At 39.2% G+C, this 18,916-nt stretch overlaps 1 protein-coding gene across 11 annotated transcripts in view; it reads right to left on the minus strand.

Annotated features, from left to right (window-relative positions):
- Positions 1 to 18,916, minus strand: part of MCTP2 (multiple C2 and transmembrane domain containing 2) — a 312,542-nt gene that overhangs the window by 87,506 nt on the left and 206,120 nt on the right. Inside the window, exon 18 of one of the 11 annotated variants that reach the window (XM_064267070.1) lies at positions 2,394 to 3,536. The exons of 9 other annotated variants lie outside the window; for them this stretch is intronic. In XM_064267070.1, coding sequence (XP_064123140.1) covers positions 3,393 to 3,536 — 144 coding nt within the window. In that variant the 3' untranslated portion in view covers positions 2,394 to 3,392. Of the gene's footprint in view, positions 1 to 2,393; positions 3,589 to 18,916 lie in introns of those variants that run through there. One more of the 11 variants, XM_023553058.2, reaches the window with a different exon arrangement.

An 18,916-nucleotide genomic window follows, 5' to 3' on the forward strand; every position in this document is an offset into this window, starting at 1 on the left:
TTTGTTGCTCACTTTCTATTTGTTCAAGTTGTAGGGACAGTTCTCTGATTTTGGCTCTTTCTTCTTTTTGTATGTGTGCATTTATTGATATAAATTGGCCTCTGAGCACTGCTTTTGCTGTGTCCCAGAGGTTTTGATAGGAAGTATTTTCATTCTCGTTGCTTTCTATGAATTTCCTTATTCCCTCCTTGATGTCTTCTATAACCCAGTCTTTTTTCAGGAGGGTATTGTTCATTTTCCAAGTATTTGATTTCTTTTCCCTCGTTTTTCTGTTATTGATCTCTAGTTTTATTGCCTTGTGGTCTGAGAAGATGCTTTGTAATATTTCGATGTTTTGGACTCTGCAAAGGTTTGTTTTATGACCTAATATGTGGTCTATTCTAGAGAATGTTCCATGTGCGCTGGAAAAAAAAAGTATATTTTGCAGCAGTTGGGTGGAGAGTTCTGTATAAGTCAATGAGGTCAAGTTGGTTGATTGTTGTAATTAGATCTTCCGTGTCTCTGTTTAGCTTCTTACTGGATGTCCTGTCCTTCTCCGAAAGTGGTGTGTTGAAGTCTCCTACTATAATTGTGGAGGTATCTATCTCGCTTTTCAGTTCTGTTAAAATTTGATTTATGTATCTTGCTGCCCTGTCATTGGGTGCGTAAATATTTAATATGGTTATGTCTTCCTGATCAATTGTCCCTTTTATCATTATATAGTGTCCTTCTTTATCCTTTGTGGTGGATTTAAGTCTAAAGTCTATTTTGTCAGAAATTAATATTGCTACTCCTCTTCTTTTTTGCTTATTGTTTGCTTGATATACTTTTTTCCATCCTTTGAGTTTTAGTTTGTTTGTGTCTCTAAGTCTAAGGTGTGTCTCTTGTAGGCAGCATATAGATGGATCGTGTTTCTTTATCCAGTCTGTGACTCTCTGTCTCTTTATTGGTGCATTTAGTCCATTTACACTCAGGGTAATTATAGATAAATAAGTTTTTAGTGCTGTCATTTTGATGCCTTTTTATGTGTGTTGTTGACAATTTCATTTTTCCACACACTTTTTTGTGCTGAGGCGTTTTTCTTAGTAAATTGTGAGATCCTCATTTTCATAGTGTTTGACTTTATGTTAGTTGAGTCGTTACATTTTTCTTGGTTTTTGTCTTGAGTTATAGAGTTGTTATGCCTTTTTGTGGTTACCTCATTATATACCCCTATTTTTCTAAGTAAAAACCTAACTTGTATTGTTCTATATCGCCTTGTATCACTCTCCATATGGCAGTTCAATGCCTCCTGTATTTAGTCCCTCTTTTTGATTATTGTGATCTTTTACCTATTGACTTCCATAATTCCCTGTTATGTGTATTTTTTTTTTTAATTAATCTTAATTTGTTTGTTTTTGTGATTTCCCTATTTGAGTTGATATCAGGACGTTCTGTTTTGTGACCTTGTGTTGTGCTGATATCTGATATTATTGGTTCTCTGACCAAACAATATCCTTTAGTATTTCTTGTAGCTTTGGTTTGGTTTTTGCAAATTCTCTAAACTTGTGTTTGTCTGTAAATATCTTAATTTCGCCTTCATATTTCAGAGAGAGTTTTGCTGGATATATGATCCTTGGTTGGCAGTTTTTCTCCTTCAGTGTTCTGTATATGTCGTCCCATTCCCTTCTTGCCTGCATGGTTTCTGCTGAGTAGTCAGAACATATTCTTATTGATTCTCCCTTGAAGGAAACCTTTCTTTTCTCCCTGGCTGCTTTTAAAATTTTCTGTTTATCTTTGGTTTTGGTGAGTTTGATGATAATATGTCTTGGTGTTTTTCTTTTTGTATCAATCTTAAATGGGGTTCGATGAGCATCTTGGATAGATATCCTTTCGTCTTTCATGATGTCAGGGAAGTTTTCTGTCAGAAGTTCTTCAACTATTTTCTCTGTGTTTTCTGTCCCCCCTCCCTGTTCTGGGACTCCAATCACCCGCAGGTTATCCTTCTTGATAGAGTCCCACATAATTCTTAGGGTTTCTTCATTTTTTTTAATTCTTTTATCTGATTTTTTTTCAGCTATGTTGGTGTTGATTCCCTGGTCCTCCAGATGTCCCAGTCTGCATTCTAATTGCTCGAGTCTGCTCCTCTGACTTCCTAGTGTGTTGTCTAATTCTGTTATTTTATTGTTAATCTTTTGGATTTCTACATGTTGTCTCTCTATGGATTCTTGCAACTTATTAATTTTTCCACTATGTTCTTGAATAATCTTTTTGAGTTCTTCAACAGTTTTATCAGTGTGTTCCTTGGCTTTTTCTGCAGATATCCTAATTTCATTTGTGATATCATTAAGCATTCTGTAAATTAGTTTTTTATATTCTGTATCTGATAATTCCAAAATTGTATCTTCATTTGGGAAAGATTTTGATTCTTTTGTTTGGGGGGTTGGAGAAGCTGTCACGGTCTGCTTCTTTAAGTGGTTTGATATGGATTGTTGTCTCCGAGCCATCACTGGGAAACTAGTTTTTCCAGAAAATCCGCTAAAAAAAAACTGCAGTCAGATCCCTATCAGAGTTCTCCCTCTGGCTCAGGCTATTCAGATGTTAATGAAGCCGCCTGGGGAGGATGGGGGAGGGAACAGAGAGATAGGAGAGTAGCACCTCAGAATATAGCCAGAGTTGCTTGTCTTGCTTGGAATTACTGTTATATCTGAGATTCCCGCGGGCGTGTCGCCTATGTGTGCTGGCTGTGTGGAGATTGCCCCCAGGGGGTCTGGCCCGCTGGAGTCACGGTCAGATCCTCCGCTTCCAGCCCCACGCCCAGCGTCAAGGCTCCCCTACTGGGACGGTGCACTCTCAACTCCAAAATCAGTCGCTGCCTCCCGGGGACTTCTCGTCCCTCCAGCCGCGTGGCCGTGCCGCCCCCGTGAACCAGGTGGGCCCCCTCCCGGGGTTAGTTCAGATGGGTGGAGTAGCTCCCCGTGCTTGTGCCGCGACCAAGTGTCCCGGCTGGAACGCTGTTCTCCCCACTCCAATACCAGTCGCTGCCTTCCGGGGACTTCTCCTACCGGCTGCGTCCCACGCCGCCCACGCGACCCGGCTGGTCCCCTTCCCGGGGTTAGTTCAGGGGGTGGAGCAACTCTCCGTGTTTATGGCGTACCTGCGAGCAGTCCAAATCCCTGCGGGACGGTTCCCCGGCTCGGATGCTGCTCTTTCTGCTCCAAGATCAGTCACTGCCTCCCGGGGACTTCTCCTACCGGCTGCGTCCCACGCGGCCCGTGGAACCGGCTGGTCCCCCTCCCGGGGTTAGTTCAGGGGGGTGGAGCAGGTCTCTGTGCTTGTGCCGTACCTGACTGGTACGCTGGCTCCAGGCTCTGGAAACTATCGCTGCTTCCCCGTATTAGTTCGTTCTCCGTCTCTAAATCCGTGTTTGTTGTTCAGGGTTCGTAGATTGTTATGTATGTGATCGATTCACTTGTTTTTCCGTGTCTTTGTTGTAAGAGGGATCCGAGGTAACGTCTGCCTAGTCCGCCATCTTGGCTCCGCCTTCCATATGGTAGGTTTTGAATCAGCTGAAACTGCTGAATTCATTAACCGAGTCAATCATTCATTCAATAAACATGCTACTGTATACTGGATAAAAGAAAAGCAATTAATAAGATATAGTTTCTACGATCTAGTAGCTAATAGTACAACTAACACACACACACACCCGCTAAATATGAGTTTGTAGTTGTCTGTAAAACTATCAGGGTATATCATTATATATGGCCTAGTGCTAATCAGAAAATATTTCTTAAATGAACACATTAACTTGGCTTAGAGTTTAATATTTAATTTTTAGGGAGTTTACTTTTATTTTCAAAAGTTCTGGGACAGTTAAATGTTCTACCATTAAGCATTTATTTAATGGACACTTACAACATATTTATATTGATTGGATCTAAAATCCTGGCTCTGCTGTCTGCTAACTGTGTGATCTTAGAAACTTGTTTTCATCTGTACAATCGGGAATGATAACATCTGCCTCAAGGGTAGTTGAGAAGATTAAATGTAATGATGAAATTGAAGGGTTTGGTACCAATTAAGTGCTCAATAAATGAGAGCTATCATCATCCATATTTTTAAAATGGATGAATGATTGTATCCAAAAGACAATGATAATGACCACAATGAAAATCCCTTGGCAGATAAAGTTTGATGGTCTCTACCTCACTAATTATTGCTTTTGAACAGCACTTAAGAATTCATTGGTTGAACGATAAAACAATTACTCAGTTATTAACTCTGCGTCAGGCACAATGCTAGACAGTGGCAATACCTAAATATGACTAACAGTTCAGTTGGAGAAAGGAAGTACAAGCAAAAGACATGACAGTAGTTTAAAAAAAGGCCGGGATTTCTCATTCCTTGAGATGATAACATATCCAATGTGGCTGAATCATACAATGATGGCTGGAGATGGAGTTGGAGAAGTAAACCAGAACCAGTTTATGAAAAGACCTGTATGCCATGGTAACAAATTATGGATATGATGCTAAATTAAATGGGATGTCATTTATGGATTTTTAGTCAGATAAATGATAGTATCAAATTTTTAACAAGATAATCCTATCACTAAGAAGTGCCCTTAATTATGGGGATGGAGTAAAGAGATGGGAAACTGAGAAAAGATTTAAGGAGATACTGTAATAGCAAGGAGAAAGGGCAAGATCACTTTTGGCTGGGATGCTAAGGGATGTTTTACAGAAAATACAGGATTTTGTTGGCTTTTAAAACATGGCTGGGATTGTAACGGACTGTGTGGAGTCATGTACGGAAACACCATGGCCTTCTTGTCCAGTTACACTCATCACTCACCAGGAATTATTCCTGATTCCTGGGCAACCCTCCAAGTCATTTCCTGTTCCCCTAACCCATTTGGTTGACCTCTGGAACTAGTCCATCCATCCCCTCCCTGTTGGGGTTCTCTTACCCATGGTCTACTGTGTGGACAGGCACAGAGCTTTCCCCTAGACCTCCTGCCCTCTCAGCATATGCTAGCAGCCTCAGTAATGCAGACTAGGCAAACCAAATACCAAAAACCTTCCAAATTGCTGATAGCACCTGCCTTCTGTATATTTCCAGTGAAAGTCCTCCCAGCCACTTTCAGGTTAAAATGTCCATTGCACCCAAGCTCTTCCCTCCCAAATTCATGCCTGTCACCAACTTACTTCCTAAGCAAAAAACCAGAGCCTGCTTCAGAAATTCTTATCTGTTACAAAGCAATGTGGACGGGAGATAGCAATGAAGGGTCTAATTGTGGTAAACAGAATAATGGATCCTCAAAGATGTCCACAACCTACCCTCCAAACTTGTGAATATGTTGTGTTACATGGCAGAGATGAATTAAGGTTATAGATGGAATTAAGGTTGCTAATCAGTGTATCTTAAGAGAGGGAGATTGTCCTGGGTTATCTGGGTACGTCCAAAGTAATCGCAAAGGTCCTAAAAAGTGGAAGGGAGAGGCGGAAGAAACGTCACAGAAAGGCATGAGGTCATTAGCATGGTCAGATTGATACAATATGAAGATTCAACCCACTATTGCTGGACTTGAAGATAAATAAAGGGGGACACAAGTCAAGGGATGTGGGTAACTTCCAGGAGCTAGAAAAGGCAAGAATAGACATTCTCCCCTAGAGCCTCCAGAAAGGAACGCTGTCCTTCCGACACCTTGATTTGAGCCAGGTGACACACAAGTCAGGCTTCTAACCTATAGAACGCTAAGATGATAAATTTGTGTTGTTTTCAGCCATAAGTTTATGGTAATGTGATACAGCAGCAATAGAAAACCAATACAGTAGTATAATATAAAAGGGGAAAACATGCCTAAGGAAATTACGAAAGGCTATCCAAGCTGACCCAAAAACCAATTCCACAGCTTTGGAAAGGGTCCAGTGTGTATAGGAGGGAGGTCATTCTTCCTGACACAATCCCCACCTAGGAAGAGGCATGGAAAAACAGGTATCAATCATGGAAGAAAGACCTGGGTAAACATCCACTTGAATCAGGCCCAGAATTGAAATGCTCTTTTTTCCTCTGCTGGCCCTCATTTTTCTCCCCTGCCCTCTAATAAAACCTTCACGTTGTCACCTATGCTGCTAAGTCATGCTCTGGTTGCCTAATATATAGAAACTTTATTGATTTAACATTCATTAATCATCAATTTTTTGAGCTCTACATGCACTGGAATATATCATTTTTGGCAATTATTTAATGTTGTCTTTGCTTATTTCTACATGACACAGAATGACCTAGTCAGGTCATTGGTGGTAGTGGTGGTGGGGGACTGTTGAACTAGATGACTTGTTGCTTAGTGACAAAACTCCACCAAAAATTTCTAGTTTTGTTGGGAATGACCCTAACTGGTAGTTGATTTTCAATGCCTATGCTGACAGACAGCTGGTTTATGTATTTCTCACTTTATTTTCCTCTATAACTAAGTAAAGTATGCATATAATTTTCAAAGCTGGACAATAAAAAAGAAAGACAGAAGAAGAACTGATGTATTCAAACTGTCATATTGGTAAAGAATATTGAATATACCACGGACTGTCAGAAGAACAAACAAATCAGTCCTAGAAGAAATACAACCAGGATGTTCCATAGAAGTGAGGCTGGCAAGACACTGTCTCACTTACTTTGGACACATCATCAGGAAAGACCAGTTATTAGAAAGCTGCATCATGTCTGGTAAAGTAGAGGGGTATTGGAAACGAGAGAAATCCTCAGTGAGATGGACTGACACAAAAGGCACAACAATGGACTTAAATATACCAATAATCACGCAGATGGTATTGCTCATTAATCATGTTTTGTTCTGCTTATGTAAATTCACCATGAGTTAGAGTCAATGTGACAGCAACAAACAAAAGCAACATCATTTTCAAACTATTAATTTCACAATAACACTATGTTGGTCATTTCTATGAAGAATATACCTAACCTCATTCTGCCTTTAACGGAAGTCTATACATAAAATGTCCATCTAAGACAAGAGTAGAAGAGAAATTCTTCAACATAATAAAAGACATCTATTTTTTTATAACTCTATGGGGCAGTTCTGCTCTGTCTTATAGGGTTGCTAGGAGTCAGAATCGACTTGATAGCAATGGGTTTGGTTTCTGGTATTATACAAAACCAACAGCCACCATCATTCTCAATGGGGAGAGGCTGAAAACATTCCCCCTGAGAATGGGAACAAGGCAAGGATGCCCTTTATCATCACTCTTAATTTAACATTCTGTTAGAATTCTTAGCTAGAGCAATAAGGCAAGACAAAGAAATAAAGGGCATCAAATTAATAAGGAAGAAGTAAAACTATCCCTATTCACAGCTAATTTGATACAGAAGCCTAAAGACTCCACCAGAAAACTACTGGAATAGAAAGACTCAACAGAGTAGTAGGATACAACGTAAACATACAAGAATCAGTTGGATTCCTATACACCAATAAAGAGAACTACAAAAAGGAAATCAGGAAAGCAATACCATTTATAATATCCCCTAAAAAAAAAAAACAAAACTTAGGAATAAATCTAACCAGGGAAGTAAAAGACCTATACAAAGAAAACTACAAAACACTACTGCAAGAAACCAAGAGAGACCCACAAAATGGAAAAAACATACCATGCTCATGTATAGGTAGACTAAACATTATAAAAATGTCAATTCTACCCAAAGCAATCTACAAACACAATGCAATACTGATCCAAATTCTAACAGCATTCTTTAACGAGATGGAAAAAGTAATCAAATTTATACGGAAAGAAAAGAGGCCTGAGATAGGTAAAGCATTATTGAAGATGAACAAAGTAGGAGGCCTCATACTAGCTGACCTCAGAACCTACAATACAGCAATGGTAGTCAAAACAGCCTGGTACAGGTACAATGACAGACACATTGATCCCTGGAAAAGAATCGAGAACTCAGGTGTAAATCCGTCTACCTGTGGTCACCTGATCTTTGACAAAGGCCCAAAGTCCATTAAATGGGGGAAAAAACAGTCTTTTTAATAAACAGTACTGGCAAAACCGGATATCCATCTGTAAAAAAACAAAATAGGACCCACACCTCACACCATATACAACAATGAATTCAAAATGGATCAAAGACCTAAATATAAAATGAAAAACTATAAAGATTATGGAAGAAAAAATACATTCAGCACTACAGCCCCTAATATACGGCATAAACAGGATACAAACCATAATTAACAATACAGAAACACCAGAAGATTAGCTAGATAACTGGGATCTTCTAAAAATTAAACACTTACGTTCATCAAAAGACTTCACCAATAAAAAGAGAATCTATAGACTAGGGGGAAAAATTGGCTATGACATATCCAACAAAGGTATAATTTCTAAAATCTACAGAAAATCCAATACTTCTACATTAAAAAGACAAAAAATTCAATTAAAAAATGAGCAAAGGATATTAACAGGCACTTCACCAAAGAAGACATTCAGTGACTAACAGACACATGAGGAAATGCTTGCAATCACTAGCCATTAGAGAAATACAAATCAAAACTACAGTGAGAAACCATCTCATCCCAACACTTCTGGCACAAAAATAACAAATAACAAATGTTGGAGAGGTTGTGGGGAGATTGGAACCTTATGCACCACTGGTGGAAATACAAAATAGGACAACCATTTTGGAAAACAGTATGGCGCTTCTGTTAAAAAGCTAAAAATGGAAATACCATACAATCCAGCAATGCTACTTCTAGAACCGTATCCTAGAGAAGTAAGAGCTGTCACATGAATAGACACACACACATCCATGTTCATTGCAGCTTTATTCACAATAGCAAAAAGATGGAAACAACCTAAGTGTCCATCAACAAATGAAAAGATAAACTATGGTACATGCACACAATGGAATATTACTTAACAATAAAGAACAATGATGAATCTGTGAAATACCTCACAACATGGATCCATCTGGAGGGCATCACGTTGAGTGAAATAAGTCAATCACAAAAGGACAAATACTGTATAAGACCACTATTATGAAAACGCTTACACACAGAAAGAAACAATCTTTGATGGTTACGAGGCAGGGGAAGAACGGGGAGGGAAAAACACTAACTAGATAGTAGATAAGTGGTACCTCTGGTGAATGGATGGTAAGGCAATACACTATACTGGGGAAGTCAGCACAACTTGACTAGGACAAAGTCACGGAAAATTCACAGACACATCCAAACTTCCTGAGGGACAGAGCTGCTGGGCCAAGAGCTGAGGAACGTGGTCTTGGGGAACATTTAGTTCAATGGGTATAACACAGTCTATAAAGAAAATGTTCTACGTCTAACTGGGGTGAGTAGCATCCAGCATTTTAAAAACCTGCAAGCGGCCATCTAAGATACATCTACTGGTCCCATCCCAGCTGGAACAAATGAGAATGAAGAAAACTAAAGATACAACGAAAAGATTAGTACAAAGGACTAACGGACCACAAGTACCACAACCTCTACCAGACTGAGCCCAGAACAATTAGATGGTGCCCAGTTACCACCACTGACTGATCTGGCAGGGATCGCAATAGAGGATGCTGGGCAGAGCACTGAATGTAGAACATTCAAATTCAAACACACACACACACAAGACCAGGGTTGCTGGGTCTGGCAGAGACTGGAGAAACCCCAAGAGTATGGCCCCTGAACACCCTTTTAACTCAGTACTGAAGTCACTCCTGAGGGTCACGATTTAGCCAAAAATCAGGCAAGTCTACAGGGCCAACCACAACATATGTGAGGAACGTTCTTCATATATAGGAGACTAATGGGCACACCAAACCAAAAGCAAAGACGAGAAGGCAGGAAGTGACAGGAAAACTGGACAAATGAAAACAGAGAACCTGGGGTGGAGAAGGGGAGAGCGCTGACTCACTGTAGAGTTGGCAACCAATGTCACGAAACAATCTGTGTATTAACCATCTAATGAGAAACTAATTTGCTTTGGAAACTTTCACCTAAAGCAGAATAAAAAAAAAGTCCATCTAATCATACTATTAAATATAACCTGAAGCTTTTTAGACTGTATTTTTCCAAACATTGAGTTCTGTCGACTATTAGTTTTCCCTTTTGAATGTACGAAAGGATTTTTTCTAAAACAGAAAAAAAACTTGCCTATGACTTAACTTATATATATATATATTTTTATTAAATATTTTCCCTCTTTTAAATGTAAGACGTTTATTAAAATTCTCGTCATTTTAATGTTTGTATTATGCTACTGTCCACCCTGTCCTTTACATTTCTTGATATTCTATAAATGGGAAAAAAAAAAGTCCAACAATCACCTATGGTGCTATAAAAATCCCCACACCATTCATAAAAGCAGAGCAACTACTTTAAAAGTAGAAAAGCACTAAACTAAATGAAAGAAAGCAAGCATCTAATGTGCCACAACTATCGGATTTTTCCCCCAAGCCCCCAGTGCCGTCGAGTCGATTCCGACTCATAGCGACCCCACAGGACAGAGCAGAACTGCCCCATAGAGCTTCCAAGGAGCACCTGGCTGATTTGAACTGCCGACCCTTTGGTTAGCAGCCATAGCCCTTAACCACTACGCCACCAGGGTTTCCTTTTTCCCCCAGAAGAATCATAATTTCAGGTCTAGAATCAGACAATAAATTTCTTATTATGCACTTTTGCAGAAGCTGGTAATTGAGCAGTTGCAAGTCTGATTTTGGCAAATGTATCTTTCAAAGCCATCAGCAAATTCTCTGCTCTGATTAAAAGAAGGGAAAAAGAAAAAAAAAAAAAACACCTTGCACATTTATTTATTCCCCATAAAGCTGGGCATCTGAAGAGGTCAAGGAAAGAAATCCATTAAATGCACCAATAAGTGTCTCCTTCATCTCAGGGTGTAGTTGTGGGCACTCTCCGTGGTAGGAGTCCGAGGGGACTCTCGTTGTATTCCAAGTGGACAAAACATTCTCTAAAAGTGTTCTCTGACTTTGGTCACGTGAACATCAGGCCACAATTGTGACTCAAAGCTTAACGGTTACGGCTTAGTCCTTCATGTTCACAGAAAGATTAGATCAGAACGAATACAGAAAAAACGCTCCGGGTAATAAAGCAAGTGTACCTAATTAGCACTAGTGCAGTGATGGAGTAAAGTAGTTCACTGTATTAAGTTACTTCTCTTGCCGCTTTATTTCTGGCACTAAAAGAAGGAGGGTTACAATAACTTCCCATTAAGACTGCAAAAGCTCTGAACATATTCAATGTGTTTAAAACAGACTAAGGTGCCTTCATTTTGGAATCCTCCAATAGTGACTACTGAGCGATGCAATTGATGGCAAAGTACAGTTTCCTTAGGAATTGTATCAAGAATGTCTTGGATGGCCTCCTGTTACTCTATAGACTACCTATTTGCTTAACCAAAAAGTAAAACTGGCCTTGTATCAGAACCCCACACGCTTGCTGCTAAAAACAAAGACAGGGCCGTATTAACACACTCTTTTCCCTTAAAAATGCTCTTGGACCAAACCAAACCTGTTGCCACTGAGTCAATTCAGACTCATAGCGACCCTAAAGGACAGAGTAGAACTGCCCCATAGGGTTAAAAATGTTCTTAAGAGTCTTGAATTCATTCTGATCAGGAGTCCAAGAAGCTTTCCTAAAATGCTGAGACATCTTTACAAAGCTGGAAGAGGAAACCCCCAAAAGGGTGTTTAAGTGTGCATGTACACACACACACACACACACACACACACACACTACCCACACACACACATGCTCACACACACACTCACACTTACGCTCTTTTGCTCCACAAAATAAAATTTCACATCAAAACCCAGCAACTACAAATTTAATTTTTTGGCCTGTTAAGTTCAACATCTGTTGTATCACATAAATAAACGCGCTAAGGGGGAAAAAAAAAAAAAAACCAACTAGGAAAACAGCAATGATTACTTTTAAATACTCTGAATTTTAACGTCTTTAATTTCAAACAAGAAATATGTTCAACGGCATGAATAGAAAATAAAGCCTGCCTCGGCTATTTCAGAGTACGATCATTTTCAGTACAGAATGAGAATATTTTAAAAGGGCCCTTAAAAACCAAAAGGCAGATGTTCAGGTAAAACCAAAGCCAGGAGATTGTTTATTTTAATAAAGCTATTATATGTGCAGCCCCAAATTAGAAGTGGCACCAAGGCCAGGGAATGTCTAAATCATCACCACCTGTTTGCCCTGAAAAATCAATTAAAGTCACACGTTCACAGTACTCCCTTTCTAACCAATAAAACTTCTACAGCTTCATCGTGAGACCTGAGTGGCTCAGAGGGAACGTTCTTGAAACCTAAATTCTTAGTCTCACATTACTTAGCTATTGGCAATCATATAAGCTAACCACAGTAAAACCAGCCTTCAGGGGAAGTGGTAGAAATGGGGGGGAGGGAGAGAAGGAAAAAAGAGAGGAAAAGTGGAGAGAAATTCCTATAGCCACCAGTCTCATACTGAGAATCATACCTCCTCTTGGTGAATTCCAATAATTTCTTCAAAGGCTCTTTTTTTTTTTTTCTTTTCTCTCTCTCTCTCTTTTTTTTTTTTTTCCTTTTCTTTTTTCCTTCTTTAGAACAAAATTCTGTGCTGCATTTTCTGTGCAATAGGAGAGTTCCAACTTTGCAAGTTGAAAGCAAGGGCAGGAAAGCCATCCCAAGTGTTTTAGTAATTAAACGAATATGCATAATGAACCATATGCCCAAAGGGCCTGTTCTTCATGCGGGCCAGATTTTTGTTTGAATTTTTAATTTTTATATACAGATGAAACATTCAGTGTAATCTACCAACGCTGGGAGATAACATGCAAGAAGGAAAGTGAGAGGGACCGTCCACAGAGGAGCAGGAACAGGAGAGAGGAGAGACATTCTCTTCTGAAGACTGCGATTCAAATGTGTTTCTCCCCCTCCAGCAATTGTTCTTGTCATCTGCTCAGAATCTTTGGGAGACACATATAACGAACACACTGACAGCTTTATACAGTATGAGTAAAATACAGTGCCGTCAGTCGCAAAGTGTGAAAATCCCATGGGACAAACAAGGATTTCTAAAAAAAAAAAAGAAAAAGATCCTTCTACACCTATCAGTCAGACTACCATCTTGAATTATAGGGAATCCCCCCACGTCTCTTTCAGAATTACATAAACATTATATTGCAGGCCATAGGCCACGTATATCAGCAATTTGAATTGATTTAAGAAGAATTCTTACCTTTAAATGAGGCAATCATACATACACATAGTGGGTTGAAAATGCTCAGGGTGGAAATCCAAGCTTGCTCTCCCCACTCGGTCAGCAACACAGCATATGAATTTAGGGAGTTCATTTTGCTTTCTCAAGTATGAGAATCCCCAATATTTCCTAAACCACCATCATGGGAGAACTGGTGAAACCTTCCTTTAAGCCTTTCAGTGCCATTTAGAAAACATGCAGTTATAATCAAAGCAAAGTAGGATACACAGGATGTGATAAAATAACTGTCCCTGGATGGCGCAAAGTTAATATACTTGGCTGCTAACCGAAAGGTTGGAGGTTCAAGCCCCCCAGCGGTGCCTCAGAAAAAAAGGCCTGGTGATCCACCTCTGAAAAATCAAACACTGAAAACCCTGTGGAGCACAGTTCTACTCTGACACACACGGGGTCGCCATGAGCTGGGATTGGCTAGAGGACAACTGGTTGCATAAAATAATCGTATCAGTTTCAGACGTATAAGAGAAAGGAGAAGTGTTTTAAGATGTGTTTGTACAACAGTTGAAGTTTACAATGACAGTATGGACAAACGTTATCAGGTCCTAAGTGCGGGTCTTGTCCATGCTTAATTCAGGGTAAACATTTCAGAAGACAGAGTGTGTGTGTATATATATATATACACACACACACACGTGCATATCTGCACATGCGCGCATGTGTCCGTGGACGAGACAGCACAGAGAGAACGCAAAATTCCACCATTCTCCCTGTGTGTAACTGAAATAGCCGAAGTGCAATATGCCACACTGGAAGTTAAGGCACTGAAGGAAGATGATGAAAACTAATCTGATCAAAAGTCAAAATGAAGCTTCAGATTCTTTTCAGGGCCCCCAGCCCCTTCTGAACACAGAGGTGCTGCCGTTTTCACAACGTAAACACCAGCAATGGAAGGCAGAGCATTGAAAGAGCAAGTAATCACGGACCAGTAAATAACATCTCTCGTTGCTTTCACTGCTAATTCAGAGTTTATGCCTTTGACACTGGCTAGGTTACTTGATCTAGTGGTCTCCATGGAAAGACAGATAAACTTCAATTGCAAGGCAGAAGACAAAAATTGACAAGGAGCGTCACCTTTCCTGACTGTTTAAATCCTTTAAGGAAGCGTCAGAGCAATTAGAGAGGGAGTGTAATCTTTGCAGAGTGCATTAACACTCTCCGACCTTCCAGACAATAGATCAGACCTCAGACACGTAATGCTTCCCTAAGGCTTTTTTAGCCTTTGTATTTGATCTCATAGTCACTCCGAGTGTGTTACTATAGGTATCATCCACGTAGAAGGCATTATTCATGAGTGCTCCTGTCCACTAGCTCTGAGGCTGGTTTGCAATGAAGCAAAAAAAAAAAAAAAAAAAGGGAAAATCACCACCACCCTCAGCAGTATTTCCTGTATTTTTAAGATTGGGGGTTGTGGTGGTCCAGACTCCAGGAAAAAATTCTTGCGCAATGCCCTTGTGTTTTTTTAAGCAATGAAGTCTGTTCTGTAAAAGTGAATTAGCTACATGGATATTCTTAGGTCATTTGACGATTACAGGGTCAGAGTGGAGAGACAATCCCCCAATACATGTGATTTTTTTTTTTTTGTCTATAAAATCAACTTCATAATAGATTCATTGAGAAAAACGCCATGTGTGATAAACAACACTGTAATATACAAAAGAAAGCAAAGGAGGGAAATCAAATAAAATCCTTGCACTGCAAGCTTTTAAATCTTCATCTACCCCGAAGGTTACAAGGCAGGATACACTGGTCGGGCAATAACCTATTTCCTGATGAATACATCCTGTCCAACCTGCTAATCTCATGGTGGAAGCTTGGCTTTTACCATTTATTATAAACATTTTCAAGAACTGCTTACCACGATATATTTTTTAATGGATTAGATTTTGGTCAGCTGCTAACAGAGCACAGAACTGAATATTCTTTATATGAAGGCGGCAAAATAGGTTTTCAGAGGGTCTGACTTGCTTTCCACTCTTCTCTCCAATGAGTAATTGGAATAGCAATTGAAATGGAATATAAGAAGGTGAGAAGGCTTCTTTTCTTTCTTTTTTTTTTTCCCCCACCACTTCTATTATAAGGAATTCTGGATCAGAGGGTATGGTATATAAGACCTTATTGGTTTTGAACTTCACCACAAGACAATGAAATGTTCAGAAGAGAAAGAAAGACAGAAATTCATGTAATTTGCTCGAGATCATTGCACTTGTCTGTGGATGACACTCGGCATCTAAAGCCTAAAGCATTTAAACCAAAAATAATTACATGTTCTTAGAATCAGCCCAGTTCTCCCTTGAAAATGTGCGCTGCAAAGGTTTTGTTTTTGTTTTTTTTTTAAGATGAGGCTACAAGAATATAGTAGCGCTAAAAATTAGCTTTATGCTAAAGCAAATCACTTTAGAGTTAGCATTTTCAAGCCCAAACTTAAAAAAAAACAAAAAAAGTAAATGAACACTGAGATTCACAAGAAGCAATTTAGAACTTTTGAACCTTAACTAGCAGGAAAGAAGACTGCTATTTATTAGATGCTTTATTTCTTTTTTTTTTTGAACTTCGGGTTGAGGATGCTTAACGTCTAAAATTAAATAGCTAAAAACTTGAAAAAATATAATCTTATGAACTACGCATTTTCACATGTTTTTTAAAAAAATTGTTTATGCTGTGTTTTTATCCCTGGGTAAAATAGCTTTCAAGGAGTTTATGATGTAGCTAAGATTACAGCTAACCCTAAACAACTAGTCACGGGAGAAATGCTCTTTGGAAGCCACTGGATTTTAAACACACACATGCACGCACGCACACACATGCACACACACACACGCATGCACACGTACACGCACACGCACACAGAGTGCCAAAGTAACCTCATATCCAATAGCAAAAGACTTCATAGACATTAAAATTAACCACTGGCATACACGTTGTATTTTGTCTGTGGGTTAAAAAAAGTAAAAAGAAAAGAAAAAAAAAAAACAAGCCTAAAATGGTTATTTGCCATAAGAAATCTGCACTGATTTGGGGAAAATCTGGGTCATATTCCTTCTCCATAAAGACAAACAGGCCACAGAATAGGTGAGAAAATGATTACCGATACAGAGCAGGAGATTACACAACAGGAAAATGTGAATTTTTTTTTTTTTTACTAACGTAATGATTTCTGCTTGTAGATGATTGTATCAAATTAAAAATAAATTACTGAAATTAAAACCCCCAAGAAGCAGCCCAGAGAAATTTACCTTGGGATTTTTGTCATTTATGAGTTTCTATCGCCACCTGCAGGACAATCTTTAAGTAAGTTTAAGCTATGGTTGGGCTATTGGCTATTTTCCCAGCTCCTTTTCCTTTCTTCTCCTCTTTTTTTTTTTTTTTTAATTTCCAGAAAACCAATTATTTTCTTTTGAAAACGTGTACATTATTAAATATCTAAAAACCATCAATGCATTAACAAAAAAAAAATTTTTTTTTTGTTAACGCAAAGTTACATTTGCCAAAAAGGCATAGTTGACAACACCAGCCAGGTAATTTTTTAACACCTATTCACACATTCATTTTTATATTTTGCACAGTATAATTATGGGGAAAATTCACATATAGAAGGATATATACAAAAACTGTGGGGTCTCCAAGGGTTTCCAAGGAAAAGAGCTTTTGCTATTGGACACTTCACAATAAGGATGCAACACTGGAGGTGCTCGCTCATCTATGCCAAGAAATTGGCAAAACAGCTACCTGGCCAACCAACTGGAAGAAATCCATATTTGTGCCCATTCCAAAGAAAGGTGATGCAAGAGAATGAAGAATTATCAAACAATATCTTTAATATCACACCCAAAATTTTGCTGAAGATAATTCAAAAATGGTTGCAGCAGTAATCAACAGGGAACTGCCAAAAATTCAAGCCAGATTCAGAAGAGGATATGGAACAAGGGATATCATTGCTGATGTCAGATAGATTGTGGCTGAAAGCAGAGAATACCAGAAAGATGTTTACCTGTGTTTTACTGACTACCCAAAGGTATTCGACTTTGTGGATAATAAAAAATTATGGATAACATTACCAAGGATGGGACTTCCCGAACACTTAATTGTGCTCGAAAACCCTGACGGCATTCTGGTTAAGAGCTATATCTGCTAACAAAAGGTCAGCAGTTTGAATCCATCAGGCACTTCTTGGAAACCCCACGGGGCAGTTCTACTCTATGAGTTGGAATCGACTCAATGGCAACAGGTTTGGTTTTGGGTAGCTGTGCTCATGCAGAACCTGTATGTAGACCAAGAGGTGGTCATTTGAACAGAACAAAGGGATACTGCGTGGTTTAAAATTAGGAAAGCTGTGGGTCAGGGTTGTATTCTTTCACCATACTTATTCAATCTGTATGCCGACCAAATAATTTGAGAAGCTAGACTATATGAAAAAAACAGGGCATCAGAATTGGAGGAAGAGTCATTAACAACCTGTGTTATGCAAATGACACAACCTTGCTTGCTGTAAATGAAGACGACTTGAAGCACTTACTAATGAAGATCAAAGACTACAGCTTTCAGTATGAATTACACCTCAACATAAAGAAAACAGAAATCCTCACAACTGGACCAATAAGCAATATCGTGAAAAAAGGAGAAAAGATTAAAGTTGTCAAGGATTTCATTTTATTTGGATCCACAATCAACGCCCATGGAAGCAGCAGTCAAGAAATCAAAGAATATATTGACTGGGCAAATCTGCTGCAAAAGACCTCTTTAAGTGTTGAAAAGCAAAGACATCACTTTGAGGACTAAGGTGTGCCTGACCCAAGCCATGGTATTTTCAATCACTTTGTATGCATCCAAAAGCTGGACGATGAATCAAAAAGACGGAAGAATTGATGCCTTTGAATTATGGTTTTGGCAAAGAATATTGAATATACCATGGACTGGCAGAAGAATGAAGCAAACTGTCTTCGAAGAAGTAGTGCAAGAATGCTCCTTAGAAGCCAGGATGCGGAAACTTTGTCTCACTTATTTTAGACGTGCTATCAGGAAAAAAAAAAAAAAAGTTTTTTTTTTTTTTTTATCAGGAGGAACCAGTCCCTGGAGAAGGACATCATGCTTAAAAAGAAAAGCATCAGGGAAAAAGAGGAAAGCCCTTAATGAGAAGGACTGACCCAGTGGCTGTAACAATGGGCTCATAGGTAACATGGGGTTGTGAAGATGGCACAGGTTCGGGCAAGGTCCCATTCTCTTGTACACAGGGAAGCTATGAGTCGGAGCCGACACAATGGCACCTGACAACAACATCACATAAAGCTTATAACTGCATGCTCCTGGCTTATACCAGAGCAGAGGAAATGTTGCTGCCAGTAAATACACACACAGTAGTCCATTGCTCTTTAAACGGAACCTAAATAGAACAGAACAAACACTTCACCAAAAGTGTTACTGCAGTTCAACAAAGTAAGAAAAAGCTTTATAACAAGTCAAAACTTAAACACCTCCAATCCCCAAAACAAACAACGGCAACAAAAACAGGTCACCATCATGGTCATCGTCATCTTCATCATCATCACTATCATCACAAAGGACTGATGAGGAAAATTAAGAGAAGGCTCAACCAAACGTGCAGGAGGTAACCCTACAGATTCACGTTCCTTCCAGGGAATATCATCCCTC

This window comes from Loxodonta africana, chromosome 13 (assembly GCF_030014295.1).
Source record: "Loxodonta africana isolate mLoxAfr1 chromosome 13, mLoxAfr1.hap2, whole genome shotgun sequence".
NCBI classification, from domain to species: Eukaryota; Metazoa; Chordata; class Mammalia; order Proboscidea; family Elephantidae; genus Loxodonta; species Loxodonta africana.